The sequence below is a fragment of the Dromiciops gliroides genome, chromosome 1 (assembly GCF_019393635.1).
Source record: "Dromiciops gliroides isolate mDroGli1 chromosome 1, mDroGli1.pri, whole genome shotgun sequence".
NCBI lineage: Eukaryota > Metazoa > Chordata > Mammalia > Microbiotheria > Microbiotheriidae > Dromiciops > Dromiciops gliroides.
In genome coordinates this window covers 40,771,999-40,787,682 of record NC_057861.1, presented here as the reverse complement: position 1 = coordinate 40,787,682, position 15,684 = coordinate 40,771,999, and the positions used below count along the sequence as shown (strand labels likewise).

Below are 15,684 nucleotides of genomic sequence, written 5' to 3'. Positions count from 1 at the left end.
TAACAAGCTGGAAATAGAAAAGAGAGCTCAATTTTAGAAATCTTCTTCCAGGCCCATTGCCTGATTTCCAATAGGCTCAGCATATAATGGTGCAATGTCTGGCATGCATTCCCGTTAGGTGATGACTGATTCATCCATTCTGTTCAATGCATACAGAGTAGGAGAAAGGAACATCTGAGCCAGGACGTTTCATGATTATTTATATTCTGCAGCAGAACGTTTGTGATAAGTTCATTTAAAATTATATATAAAACACTACTTTTCAAGTTCTCCTTTTGGCAATCCTTTAAATGTCTCTCCCATGTGGAAGGAAACCAGGAAACATTCACTCTCCCATGCTCCCAATACACTGGGGCAACTCTTTGGTGAATTCCATTGGCCCAGGCTTTGAACAAGAAATGTCTTTTCCACCCTCATCTAATTTGGTTTCTCTAATTTACACAAGACATCCTCCCTCAATGGCTCACCATCTGTCCCCTAGTTCTTTTCGTTCTTCCTCTCCTTGCCAATATAAACCACAATGAGTTTTTATGCTTCTATTTTCAAAAAACCCACAGAATTAATTCATTTTCTGTACAAAAGGCAAGTAACTACAAAGCAAACTAAGAATTATTGGCTTCCTCCCAGATTGCCTCTGATCTTTGTTGGGCTACAAACTGAGGTGTTTGCAGGGTAAACGATCAGAGGTTGAGCAGTGTAGCTAGCTAAAAGGGCCAGGAAGACCTGGGTTCAAGTCTTACTGCTGACATAGACTAGCTTGGTGACCACAACAAATCATTAAACCTCAGTGCTGGCAAGGAATTCTCTAGTCCAGGAATTCTTGATCTTTTGGGGCCTCTTTTGGAATCCAATGAAGAATATGGAACCCCTTCACCAAATGGTTTTATTTTCCCTACTTGGTAGAGTTTTTTATTTTATTTTTAATTCATGGAATAAAACAAGCATTTCCATAACATGGTGCAATAAAGAAGATGATTGCAGATGAAACTGCAAATCTTCTATGCACAACTTGTTATTTCTTTCAAATATACAACAAAATAATCATGTCAATTTCTTTTTTGTCTTCCCTCCCTTCCCCCCTCTCCCTCTGCAGAGAGGGCTACCATTAGACACAAATAAGTAAAATGCTTTTTAAACACAAAGGATTGCAAAGGAAATCAATTAGATTAAAATACAGCCGTCAAAATATTTTTTAGAAAGGTCACAGACTCCAGGTTAAGAATCCCTCCTTAAAGACCAAAAGTTGCATAAGTTAATCTGTGTTGGTGGAAGGAATCTCCATATAGAACTCACAGATCAGAACCAAGAAAGAGAATTAGTGAGCAGCATAGTCAAGCCCTCTATTTAAGCCTCATTGTGGTGTGTGTAGGTAACCCTAGGTTCTCAAGTATTATGCCATCAGTGACCAGGACCTAGTAGGTCCCTCCAGGTTGTTGTTGCTGTTTAGTCATTTCAGTCATGTCCGACTCTCTGTGAACCCATTTGGTATTTTCTTGCCAAAAGTCCTGGAGTGGTTTGCCATTTCATTCTCTAGCTCATTTTACAGCTGAGGAAACTGAAGCAAATGGGGTTAAGTGACTTGTTCAGGGTCACACAGCTCGTAAGTGTCTGAAGCCTCATTTGAACTCAAGAAGATGAGTCTTCCTGATGTTCCAGCCCAGCACTCTGTGCACTATGGCTTAACACCAAGTTAGGTCCCTCCAAAGCCCCCCCAGGATTTGAGTAGGTTTCCAGTGATGGACTGAATGTATTGTCATCAGCCTAGATCTATTTCCCAGGCATTCATCTTGGCTCAGCCACCAAGAAATGATTTTTTCTGACCTAGCACTTGCTGAGAGGTGGTGTGGCCTGGTTAGAAAGAACTAGCCTCAGAGAGCTGGATTCAAGTCCACCTCTGACTCCTACTCTTTTGTGTGACTCTGGGCTAGTTGCTTATTTTACAGTGTCTCAGGCAATTCCCTAAGACTATAATTTTCAGAGCAGGTGCCAACCTGCATCAGCAGAGGGAGTTAATTCCCTATGCCAATGAAAACACAAGTCTGGAAAAAGAGAAGAGGAGGGAGGGAGGGAGGGGAAGAGGAGGAAGGGGAGGAGGGGGTAGAGGAGAAGGGGAAGGGAAAGGGGAAGGGAGGAGAGGAAGGGGAGAAGAAAGGGGAGCAGAGGAGAGGACAAGAAAGAGGAGAGGAAGGGGAGGAGAGGGGAGGATTAGAAAAGTAAGGGGAGGAGGGGGAAGAGGAGGGGAGGGAGAGGGAGACAGACAGGGAAAGGAGAAGCAAGAAGAGAAGAGGAGAGGCGAGGCGAGAAGAGAAGAGAAGAGGAGAGAAGAAGAGAGAAGAGGAGAGAAGAGGAGAGAAATAGAGAAGGGGAAAGAAAAAGGGGGAGGGGGAGGAGAGGGTGAAGGGTGGGAGTGTTGGAGAGGGAAGGGTTAGGAAAGGGAGGGGATGGGGAATAGAGGAGAGGAAAACTCAATAACTCATGAAGGTGATATTCTTAGCAAGAGTTCTTAATCTATTCTGAGTCTACACAGTTAACATGAACTGAGTTACTTCCCTGGTCATAAGACCCTAGAAGAGGAACTCATTTTTTTCAGATACAGCAGGTCTTTGTGTGACATTTCAAGGGAGATAAATGGAAGCCCAGACAAGTTTTGGAGACCAGGCTGACTTAATCTTACCTCATATACGTCTGTCCAAGCTGGGAGGTGAAGCACCTCTCCCACGGTTTCTAAGAAGGTCTAAAGAGGAAGAAAATAATTCTGCTTAGTGTATGTCCTGAAGACTCTACGTAAGCAATATTAGGCAATATCAATCCATCAATCCACAAGTATTTACCAAGTGCCTTCTCTGTGCCAAGAACAGCACTGGCACTGGACATATATAAAGAATGAAACAATCCCTCCTTTCAAGCTTATATCCTAATGAAGGAGACAAGCACAAATAAAATATATACAGCATAAATACAAATAAATATGTAGTTAAAAACAGCATATGTTGGGAGAGAGGGCACTGGCAGTTGAGCACATCAGGAAAAGTTTCATAAAGAAGATGGCACCTGGGCCGTACCTTAAAGGAAGAAAGGGTCTCTGGGGTGGTGGTGAAGAGGGAGTGCATTCCAGCCTGACATGAAGATGGGAGTGCAGAACAGAAGGAAGGCCAGTTGGCTGGACTGCTAAGTATGGGAGGGACAGGAATGTCCAATGAGGCTTGAAAGATAGATCAGGGGCATGTGGTGTAAGACTATTTAAAAGCTAATGGGGGTGGGGGCAGCTAGATGGCGCAGTGGATAAGGCACCAGCCCTGGATTCAGGAGTACCTGAGTTCAAATCCGGTCTCCAACACTTAACACTTACTAACTGTGTGACCCTGGGCAAGTCACTTAACCCCAACTCCCCCACAAAAAAAAAAAAAAAAAAAAAGCTAATGGGGGCGGCTAGGTGGCGCAGTAGATAAAGCACTGGCCTTGGATTCAGGAGTACCTGAGTTCAAATCCGGCCTCAGACACTTGACACTTACTAGCTATGTGACCCTGGGCAAGTCACTTAACCCCCATTGCCCCGCAAAAAAAAAAAAAAAAAAAAGATTTTAAAAGAATTAAAAAGCTAATGGGATTAGATGCAATTTTTTTCAGAAACATGTGTTGCATTGATGTTTGTGTGTTCGGAGAGGGGCACTGAGTTGCTGAAGGTGCAGAAGCTGGTGTACTATGAGGACCATTTGAAAGAACTGGGGTGTTTAGTTACAGAATCATGGAAATTTTAGGATTGGCCATGACTTCATTGTCCATCTAATCCAACTCATACATGAAGATGTACCCAATGAGTGGTCATCCAACCTCTGAAGACTTCCAAGGAAAAGGGACCCAGCATCCCCTGAGGCAAGCCACTGCAGTTTGAGACAGCTGTTTGTCTTAGGAAATCTTCCCTGACATTGAGCCCAAATTGTCCTCCTCATAACTTCTACCCATTACTCCTGGTTCTGCTCTGTGGGGGCAAGCAGACCAAGGCTAACCCTTCCTCCAAAGGATAGTCCTTCAAATGCTTGAAGACAGTTTTCAGGACACCCTTGAATCTTCTTCTCCAGGCTAAACATGCCCATTTCTTTCAATCAATCCTCATACAACATGAACCCAACACCCTCCATCATGCTGATTGCCATCTTCTAGACACTCTCCAGGTATTAATGCCTAAGGAAGAAAAGATGTGACCTCTCCCTCAATTGTTAGTATTCCATTTGTCAGCAAAAAAATATTAAATATATATTATATATATATATAAGTTTTGTGCATACATGTTGCCCACCCTTCCCTCCCAGTAGAATATAACCCCCTCTTTAGAGAACAGGAACTGATTTATTTGGTCTTTGTGTCTCCAGTGCCTAACACAATACCTGGCACCAAGCAGATAATTTAATCAATCCATACTGAATTAAATTCAATTGAATTGGATTCGGTTAAGGTTGGATTAGATTGGATTGAATTGGATTGGATCGGGATAAGTATGGAATGATGGGGGAGATTTGGAACACACTGAACTACTTGGCAGTTTGGACTGAGGTACAGAGAGGGAGAAGGGATGGAAGATGCTTGCCCCTAAATATTAGTTTCAGGGAATCAACTTGAGAGATTTGTCCAGTCTGGCATCATGGAAACAGCAGCAGACCGAGGGTCAAGGCAACTGCGTTCCAGCCCCATGTCTTTTATACTTTGCCCTTGCCCTCTCTGGTACTGTCTTTAGGTCTGAAAAACAAGTTTTGACTATACAATCTCTAAGGTCACTTTCTGCTGTAATTCAGTCTTTTGATTCTAAAGCAAGTAGGTGGGGTGGAGGTCGTCTCAGAAATTCCTGAGTCTGGCAGAGTTCTGCTTGGGCAGAGTTTAGGGCATAGGTGAGGATCACTGGCTCCGTTTATCAGCAGGTAGATTGAGTCACTGCCATTTGTTTCTTGTTTCCTTTGTTCTTTTTTTATTTTTCCCCATTTTATTCCCAACAGAGTATTGGCAAGAGTAGTGGCATCTCAGCCGAATGTTCCAGTTATGCACAGCTTATGAAATTGATGGTTTTAATTTGCAGCAATTAAATATCGAGCGGCTGCCGCTACAGTATTAGGTGTGAGACAGATTCTTCTCATTAGCAATAAATAAATAACACAACAAGCACTGTTGGGGAGTTGTGGAGAGGAGGAGGTGTTGTTTTTTCTGTTAACACTCAGAGTTGTCTGTTGTTGTTGTTGTTGTTGTACCTGGTTCTTCCCAGCATCATAAATTGTCTGGAATGATTTTGTGGGATGCTTCTTAGGAAATCAGGTAACTACCTACCTGGACTACATCTTGGAAGATACACCAGGGAATAAAGCAACATCAGCCAATGAGCAAATATTTATTAAACAACTACTCTACAAAAGGCCTTTTTCCCCCACTGAGTCTGAGAAGTCTGCACTGAAAGAATTCAATAGGCATAAATTAAGCACCTACTATGGGCCCGGAACTGTCCTTGGTGCTGGAAATGCCTATTTTTTTAAAAACCAAACCCTTTCTACCTTCAAGTTGTAGAGTTAGGATCCTGAAACTGTGCTTTCATTATCTAATCTAGGGGTGTGTGTGTGTGTGTGTGTGTGTGTGTGTGTGTGTGTGTGTGTGTGTGTGTATGTACATACATATGTGTGTGTAATCATTATCTATATCAATATACATTTTCAATGATGACACTGTCTCTATCTAGCCAGTCCCAGAATCCCAACCATGGCCATTTCCCTTTCTTGGATAGGTACTCCTCCACTCCTCACTCCCACACATACCTCTTACAATAAATTAAAACCACCATTGTTTCTGGAAAGGCCATGTCAGTGACCCCATTTAAAGAACCTCTAACCTTCCCTGTGAGACAACAGTTCTTAGCTGTTTTTTTGCTTCATAGGACCCTTTTGACAGTCTGATTAAGCCTGTTAACCCCTTCTTGAAATCAAATGTTTAAATGCAAACAATGCCAAGGATGACAAAGGAAACAAATTAGATTGAAATCCAGTGACCACTTTTTTTAAAAAAAAAACAAGATCATAGACCCCAGGTTAAGAAACCCAATAGTTTGAGGAGGAGTTCCCTGTATTTATTAGCTTCAGAGTACATGTAGCCTGTTATAATAAAAATTATTATCAGGAAAACTAGGTTTCTAATCCAAAAACAAAACCTTTCCTGGCTACTAACTCCCCTATATGTTTTCCCCCATTAGAATATAAGTTTCCTAAGGGCAAGGATTGTCTTTGCTTTTGTCTCTGTATCCCTAGCATTTGGTATGGTGAATGGCACATAGTAAGTGTTCAGTACAAATATTTTCATTCATTCCAAGGCGGGTAATGAAGCGCTATCCCTAAAGGAACCTCTCTCTACCAACCTTCAAAAATGAAGATATAGATATGTAGATATAGCTTTAAACCAGAGACTTACCCAGCAATGAGTTCTTTTAAAGTTAAAGCAGCCTGGTGCATTGATGTTCAAATGGTGCGTGGAAATATATGCAAATGATCTGAGAAGTGGCTTAGAGATCTCTGTGTTCTATCCCAAAGCAGACTTCAGAAATCTCTGCTGTGTTCTTCTCACTGGAGGCTGTTTTGGTAATGAATCTTCCCAGCATGCCCCCATTTGATGGAGCGTTCAACAGCCATTGGACTTGGTTTCCCCAGTAGTAAACAGAGTAAGAGTATTTCAAAGTTTTTTTAATCTTCAGGGTTAGGAAGGAGGGGATTCATTGGTTCAGATAACAAAGAAATAAAAAATCTTTAAAAACTCTTTTCCAGTGTTCCTTCCATTGTTCTTGATCTCATAGCCCTTCACTCCCTGTCCTACACACAACATAGGAAAGGTTTTGTACCTCTGATTTCAGAGTCTTCTAAACATTTCCAGGTGTTATGATCATGGATTTAAAATTGGAAGGGGGCAGCTAGGTGGCGCAGTGGATAGAACACCGGCCCTGGAGTCAGGAGGACCTGAGTTCAAATTTGACCTCAGACACTTAACACTTACTAGCTGTGTGACCCTGGGCAAGTCATTTAACCCCAATTGCCTCACCAAAAAAAAAAAAAATTGAAGGGATGGAGAGCCTTCCCACACACACACACAAAAAGTTACCTTCCACCTACTCTCTATCTTGGACATAGCTACTTATTTACCTGTTGTCTTAGAATATAAAATTCTCAAGGTCAAGAACTGCTCAGTACTTGATGCTCAGTACTTGGAACTCAGAAAGTGCTTAATAAATGTTCACTGATTGATTACTTTAGTCCAAACCCCTCATTTTACAGGTAGGGAAACTGAGACTCAAAGAGGTAAGTAATGACTTCAAAAAATGTATGCTCCTTTAGTATCTATTTCATTTTTGGCTTTGTATCCCAGCATATAGCAGGGATTTATTAAATGTTTATGTATTGCTTGACTGCCCAAGGTCACAAGAAGAGTAACAGAGTTGGGGTATGAACTCAGCTCCCCTGACACCAGAGAAACTGATCTTTCTATAGTATTACATCTTTGCCGAGTTCCCAGTGTGAATACTCCACTTTGTCCATTCCCCCAGCATCCTCATTTAATTGGTGAATAATTAATGCTCGGTAAAGGCAGAATTTTGAAGAAATATAGCTACAAAGCCAAAGCAGACTTCTAGGGAGAGTTGCTCTCAACAGAGTTTAGTACATACTATTAGCATTTAATGTACAAATTTCCCCAAGCACAGGGCATCCAGGGAAGGAAAAAATTAGCCCTTCTTCTCCCTTTCCATTTATGAAGTATTACTTATGTCATTGGTCTTGACACATTTTGGTAGGAGTAAAAGAAAGATGGAAGGAAGAAAACAAGTATTTATTAAGTGCCTAGTATGTGCTAAGTGCATTACAAATATGGCTTCATTCTATCCTCTCACCACAACCCTAGGAAGTTGGTGCTATGATGATCCCCATTTTTTTCTTAAAAGTTGATGTATCATGAATGTAATGGAATAATATTGTGCTTTAAGAAACAATGTGCAGACAGAATTCAGAGAAACCTAGAAGGACTTACATGAACTGATGCTAAGTGAGATGAGCAGAACCAGGAGAACATTGTATACAGTATCAACAGCATTGTGTGTTGATCAACTGTGATAGACTTCTCAGCAATACAATGGTCCAAGATAGTTCCAAAGGACTCATGATGAAAAATGCTCTCCCAATCCAGAAAAAAAAAAAAAGAACTGTGGAATCTAGATGCAAATTGAACCATACTATTTCTATTGTTTTTCTTTTTTGAGGTTTTTTCTTTTTTGCTCTGATTCTTCTTTCACAGCATAACTAATGCAGAAATATGTTTAGTGTGATTGTACATGTATAACCTATATCAGATTGCTTGCTGTCTTGGGGAGGGGGGAGGGAGGGGAGGGAGGGGAGGGAGGGAGAAAAATTTGAAACTAAAAATCTTATAAAAACAAATGTTGAAAACTATCTCTACATGTAACTGGAAATAATAAAATACTTTTTAGGGGAAAAAAGTTGATGTACCCGAGGGCACCTAGGTGGCACAGAGGATAAATCACTGGCCCTGGATTCAGGAGGACCCGAGTTCAAAGCCGGTCTCAGACACTTGACACTTACTAGCTGTGTGACCCTGGGCAAGTCACTTAACCCTCATTGCCCCACAAAAAAAAAAAAAAAGTTGACATACCTGAGGCAGACAGAGATTATGTGACTTACCCGGGGTCACATAGGTAGAAAATATCTGAGGCTGGTTTTGAACTCATGTCTCCCTGACTCCAAACCCAGTTGCTCTATGAGCTGTGCCACCTGGCTTGTGAAGGGGGGGGGGGGAGTGGGGAGAAGGAAACAGTGAGAGAGGGGAGAGGAGGAACCAGAACTGGGATCTCAGTACTTACGCCAATTCCTCAGGAGGAAATTACTTCTATAAATGCAGATTGGCAGCTGTTCTACAACTCATAGTCTTAGAGAGTTATCTGGGTACACCTAGAGGTTTCCCAGGGTTATACAGTCAGTTTATGTTAAAGGAGGGACTTGAATCCATATCTTCCTAACTACAACATCGGCTCTATCTAGTATACCAAGATGGCTCCTAGTCATGCTAACACATTCACATGTTATGTGGACAATTGGAAAAATGCCTCTTTCACCATCAAGTAAGCAGCAAAGCCTGTTCCCATTCCCAGAATTGTTTCTGAGAGTACTTTAGTCAAGGTTTTAAACTAGGCTACCTCCTAGGGGAGGTCTTTCCTGGTCCCCTTCCCTATGTGATTAATGCTTTCTCCTTCCTGAAATAACTTTCTGTTAAGGGTGGCTGGGTGGCCCAGTTCATAGAGTGTGGGGCTTAGAGTCAAGAAGACCCAAGTTCAAATCCACCCTCAGATACTTTCTAGCTCTGTGACCTTGGATAAGTCACGTAATCTTTGTCTCAGTTTCCTCATCTGAAAAATGGGGATCATAAGAGTACCTCTCTCCCAAGATTGTTGTGCAGGTAAATGAGATAATAACTGCAAAAAGCTTAGTACAGTATCTGGCACATAAGAAGTGCTATATAAATGTTAGTTTTTGTTGTTTGTTGTTGTTTGGTTACATGCGTTTCCTGCCCAGTAGAAAGTGAGCTCCTTACCAATAGGAGTTGGGGGGTTTTGTCTTTGTATCCTGAGCACCTATACAATACCTGGTATATAGTAGGCATTTAATAATTGATTATCAAAGTTTGGCCCTGAGGAAGAGATATGAAAGGGCTTCTCCCTACCCCTTCTTTTCTGAGGTGGAGGATTATGGGTGTGGAATACTGTAAATAATATCAGACTATTTTAATGACTTAGCTTTTATTAACTGGGGTTTTTTCTCTTTTTTTACTCTTTTTTAATAAAGTTTGGCTCTTTTAGAAAGGGAGGGACATATTGGGAAATGTAGGTGATACAAAGAAGAGGAATATTATATATGTATGTATATGTACACATGTATGATATGTATACACACATATATTCAACAAATTTATATATACATAAACAAGTTTTTCTGTATGATATACCTATACATATATGTGTGTGTATGTACATATATATACATACATACATACATACATACATACATATGCACACACGCACATATTTGTTGGACCTATATACCTTAAAGTTTTCTGAGCAAGGAGTAAGCTGACATGGTAGTTAAGGTAACCCAGCTGAACAGACTCTAGGAGTCATGGGGGCCTGCTCTAGAACTGAGGATTTTAAAGGGTATTGATTACGAGCCCTCAGTTTCTCAATTGAATTTTATTTTTATATTTTACAAATTTGCCCAGCTCCTGACATGGAGAAAAGTGAGAATGTACTAAATGCAGGAGCCCAGATGGTTTTTAAGTGATTTCTAAAATCTCCTTCTACTCTAAGGATCAGTAATTTCTTTTATGTGGCTGTTCCCTCCACCAAAACCCCACATAACTTAGGAAATGACCCTTGAGAGCTTCTGTGGCCCCAAACTATCAGCTTCCTCGAGACCAGTGATGCCAAACTCAGGTCTTCCTTATTCCAAATCCAACACTCTTATCTATTGCACCATCTGGCTACCAATGTCTCTTATCCAGGCTGATTTTCACACAATAGACATGATCCGTTAACAAGCCCATGTTTCAAAGGCTTTCTGTTTTGGCAGTTCATATTCTGCTGGTATAGCCTCCAAGAACACAGTCTCCTCCACAACCAAATGAGATTCTCAGAATCACAGGGAACCTCAGGGGCCAGTTTGAGAAAACTATGCCTTAATAAGAATCACCATATCTGCAACATTCCTGAGAAGGGAGTGGTCAACCAACTTCTTGCAGGAAGACCTCCAATGAGGAGGAACTATGTCCCAAAGCAACAGAATCCACTCTAAATGTGATAAAGCGTTGTTTTGTTTACAGAGGAGAAAACTGAGGTTAAATGACATCAAGTCCAACTTTGCCTCTTCTTAAAGTACCACCCAAGTTGCTCCTAGCTCTACCCTCTGGGGTCAAACAGAAATCTAATGGACTAGATCGGGGATGTGGGTGGAGGTTTAGAACCCTATTTGGTACAAGGCACACTCTGCTGGGGTTATAATATGCTCTGAGTACAAAATGGCACACATCTCTTGCATCTGCAAAAATCCCAAGGCTACACAGAATTAATTCCCCCCAAAATAGTCTGCTTCAATATGGCGGACCTCCATGAGACAAGCTTTACCTCAGTGAAATTGAAGGCAGTCTCCTTCGAGAGAGACTCATTGGGTAAGCTGACTGACATGTTTTGAAGGTAGTTCAGCATGGTCCCTGAGTTTTCAGAATTGCTTCTTTGCTCGGTCAGATTGGTTATGATGGGACAATAAACATCAGTGGAGACCTAGAATAAAGCAAGCCGAGATATGAGGCCCCCCCATGTAAAAATTCTATCCATTGCTTTCTATGGAAATTGGACCCATCCAGTTCTGAGACTCGCTCTCCTTAACCCATAAAAAATCAGGGGTGAGTTTGTCCCCTATACCACCCCTTATCTGAATGCAGAAGCAAATGAAAAAATGAAGAGCCCCCTGTTCTCCCCCTCCCTGTGACCTTCCCCTCCAGTGCCAGATGAAAGATTCCATGAAGTCTCTTTGCTCCTCCTTCCTTCCTTCACCCACCAAGAACAGAAAACAAGCCAATGGCTTGTCAATTTCATTAGGATTTCAAGTATCTCAAGAGGCAGCCTTGGCAAGAGATTTTTTTTAGCAAGAATGAAGATGAAATGCTCTAAGAACCCCTCCAGACATTGTCTTACCTTCATGTTGGTTGCAGCAGTGGGGGGTGTGGTAGAAAGAAATACTTGCTTTCCTGGGAGAAAAAAAAATCATTTTTCATTAAATGGAAAGAAAAGGGATAGCTCTCTTTTATTCATTTTTTCCCCTAAAAGAAGTTCTTTCCTTTACCAAAAGTTTCTATAAGTCACCTAAAACCATCTAAGCATGACACTGTAGACAGAGCTCTGAAAAACATGAGTTCAAATCTAGTCTCAGATACTTCCTACCTATGTGATTCTGGGCAAATCACTTAACTGCTATCTGCCTCAGTTTCCTCTTATGTAAAATGGGGATAATAATAACCAGGGTCGTCGTGAGGATAAAAAGAGATGATATTTATAAAGAGCTTTATAAAACTTAAAACTGGTTGTGGTTGAACTAGATCTGAAGGCCCTCATGGTATTCATGTTCTGTCTCTAATATGTATTCCCAGAGCAGGAGACTTCCCGGAAAGATGTAGGGCTAATAAAACAATTTTATTAATGGAATTTTCTTAGTTTCCCCCAAGACACAAATTATAACAGATAGATGAATTATATTGTTTTGTCTTAATTATTTTGCATAATATATGAATAAATCAGCCATTTGATGTCTATTCATTGGGTACCACTCAAATGCATCAAGGTTTAATATGAAAAGGACAATCTCCAGCTGTTCTCCCTATCCCAGAAGGAAAGAACCAAACAAAATGAGCTCAGATCACAGTAAGAAGGAATTAGAGAAAGACGGCTGGCCTCCTCTTTCTCAGAGCCTGTTGCCAAAACTTGGCACTGACCTAGACTGGATGGGGCATCCTCCTGCCTGGAGGAATGATGACTTGATGACAACTGTGGGGCTTTCAAAAAAACCCTGGATTTGGAATCAGAAAACATGGGTTCGAATCTCAGCTCAGCCCTAACCTTCAATGGGACTCAGTTTGTAAAATTAGGGGATGAACTCCATAGTGCTTTCCAGTTCTAGATTTATCTGAGGCCAGAATTGAACTCAGGTCCTCCTGCCTCCAGGGCCGGTGCTACACCTCCTACTGTGCCACTCCTGTATTTTATGATTTCTGAAGTCCCTTGTGGTCCTGGCATTCTTTGGATTCTCTCCTGCCCAGGGGAGCCTGCTCTGCTCACCTTCCAAAGCATTCAATTAACTGAGAAGATGAAGACACAAGATTCTGTCTATTGCCCTTCTAATTTAGGTGTTTCTGCCTCGTCTTTAGCAAAAATTTCTCATTCCCAAACGTCCCCATGCAACCCACAGGCCAAGCTGCAGATTTCACTTCTCATCAGCTGAAGCCCCAGAGGCTGCTAGTGGGGAAAAAGAGGAATGTCTGTTGACCCAGGGAAAGTCTGTGAAATGACATCATTATACCTTGCCAGCTCTTACAGCCCCTCGTCCCATGATGCCCTGAATACATCCTGAAAGAATGTACTAACCTCCACCCCGGCTGGCTCTGCTAGCTAACAGACAAAGCCTACACATCCTGGAGGGGCTGAAGGAGTGAGTGGAGCCCCCCATTCCTGAGGGGTGTGAGGCCGGCCACCCCCCAGAGGGTTAAGACACCAATGTCCTCCCAGGATTTTCCCAGGAGACAGCTTCTCCAGAGCAGAGCAGTAGCGCCCAGAGAAAGGGCACGAATAGCAAGTACTTGCCGTGAGTTACAGAGCGTTCTCCCAGCATTACTCTGAACCAAAGGGATTGATTTATGATAGCCCTGGGCCTGGTGATGTTATAGAAAAAAGGGGTTGTTATGGTCTCTACAACAACCAGATACAAAAGCAAATTTTTCCAATGTTAACTAAAGCATTGAAAATATTAAGAGAGCATGATTTATTTGAGGTTTTTAAGCATGGGAACACAAGAGATGGCTCAGTCTCAAGACAATGTTCTCAGAATCTCAGGAAAGCCCCCACAGTGGACTTCGAAGGCACCCTTCTTCCAATATCTTACCTCCTCAGACTTCCCCCCCCACTAGGGGACAAGGCCCAGGCCTCAGTGGACAAAGGCAGCTGTGGTTCAGTGGGAAGAAGACTAGATTGGAAGTGGGAGGACATGTGTTCAAATTTATTTCCTGTGTGACTCTGAGTCAATCACTTAACCTCTCTGGGCCTCAGTTTCCTCCTTTATAAAAGGAGGGAGTTGGACTAGGGGTGGCGTCTAAGATTCCTTCTACCTTTAATTCTTATGATATCAGAACCTGTGTTTGAATCCTGTTTCTGGCACATACTTTGTGACCTCAAAGAAATCACTTCTCTCTAAATGTCCATTTCTTCGCCTATAAAATGAGAGTTAGACTAAATTACCTTTTATGTATCTTTCCAGTTCATAATCTTATTAGGCAAAAAAGGGGATAAATGAGTGGTTTAGGGTTGCAAAATAAACAAGGGGCAGATCTGGGAACAAGAACACAAGTGTCTCAACTTCCAGTCCAACATTCCAGTCACTCACCTGGACGGTTTTTCAATTCATCCTCATCTACACATCTCACAATCTTTCCCTTTCCTTAAGACTCAGCTCAAGCATCACCTACTACTCCATGGAGACTTCCCCTTAAACCATCCCCCCATCCCACAACTACTAGTGGCCTCCTTTCTTAAACTACCTTGTATTTATTCTGCATAGACTTAACCCATATGTAAGCTCCTTGAGGGGAGGGATTATTTAATCTTTGTCTTTCTATCCCCAGCACCCAGCACCTAGCACCTAGCACATAGTAGGTACTTAATAAATTCTTGCCAATTGATTTCTTATGTCAATGGACAAATGGTTATTAAGTGCTTTTCTCAGTGCCTCAAAAAGGTCCTTGAATATAGGGGGCACTAAGTAAACTCTCCATGCTCCCCGTTGTTGTTGTTGAGTTATTACAGTAGTTTCTGACTCTTTGTGACCCCATTTGGGATTTTCTTGGCAAAGATGCTGGAGTGGTTTAGCCATTTCCTTCTCCAGCTTATTTTACAGATGAGGAAATTGAGGCAAACAGGGTGAAATGACTTAGCCAGAGTCACACAGCTAGTAAGTGTCCGAAGCCAGGTTTGAACTCATAAAGATAAGTCTGTTTGACTCCACGCCCAACGCTCTATCCACTGCACCACTTAGCATGCTCCCCAAAACAGACTACAATCCATAGGACATAGTTTATCATGGTAGAAAGAGCCATGGATTTAAATGGCTCCAATGCAGATTTTAATCCCAGCTCTGCCATTTACCACCTGAGGGAATGACTTTGGGCAAGTCACTTGAACTTTCTGGGCCTCAGTTTTCTCATCCATGAAATGAGGAAAGTGGAATAGATGTCCTAAAGTCTCTTCCCCCTCTAAATCTATGATCCTACAAGGTCAGGATTGTGATGTTTTACTTTTACAACCCTGAAGCCCAATTCCATTTAATTCCACGAGCATTTATTAACACAATACATATATTTTGAGTTTGAGAGTGAACCAATGACTTCCTAGATATGGAAATCTGCATTGCTAGAGGGAATTTCCTCTTCTTGGAATTTTCCATATCTAGGAATTCCAAGAAGAGGAAATTCCCTCTAGCAATGCAGGTTGACACCTTCTCTGCAACTTAGAGTCTTGAGAAACTGCCTAGGGCTATTGGCATTATGTGTCCCGAGGCAGGATTTGGATACAAGTATTCCTGGTTCCAAGGTAATGCTAATGCCTTCTCACTAGAGCTTCTCTCAAATTTAACCTATCTGGGCAGCTAGGTGGCGCAGTGGAAAGAGCACCGGCCCTGGAGTCAGAAGTACCTGAGTTCAAATCTGACCTCAGACACTTAACACTTACTAGCTGTGTGACCCTGGACAAGTCACTTAACCCCAATTGCCTCACTAAAAAAAAAAAAAATTTAATCTATCCTTTGTACATAATGGTTTTCATGTTGTCTGCCCTATGAGCCTCTGGAGAAT

General features: G+C 41.8%; 1 protein-coding gene across 1 annotated transcript in view; it reads right to left on the bottom strand.

Moving 5' to 3' along the window:
- The window catches only part of ADGRD1 (adhesion G protein-coupled receptor D1), a 482,794-nt gene that overhangs the window by 425,250 nt on the left and 41,860 nt on the right, over positions 1-15,684 (bottom strand). Inside the window, exons 7-9 of the mRNA XM_043977059.1 lie at positions 11,768-11,820; positions 11,198-11,353; positions 2,675-2,734 (exon numbers count right to left, since the gene is read on the bottom strand). Of these exons, the coding sequence (XP_043832994.1) occupies positions 2,675-2,734; positions 11,198-11,353; positions 11,768-11,820 (269 nt within the window). The remainder of the gene's footprint in view (positions 1-2,674; positions 2,735-11,197; positions 11,354-11,767; positions 11,821-15,684) is intronic.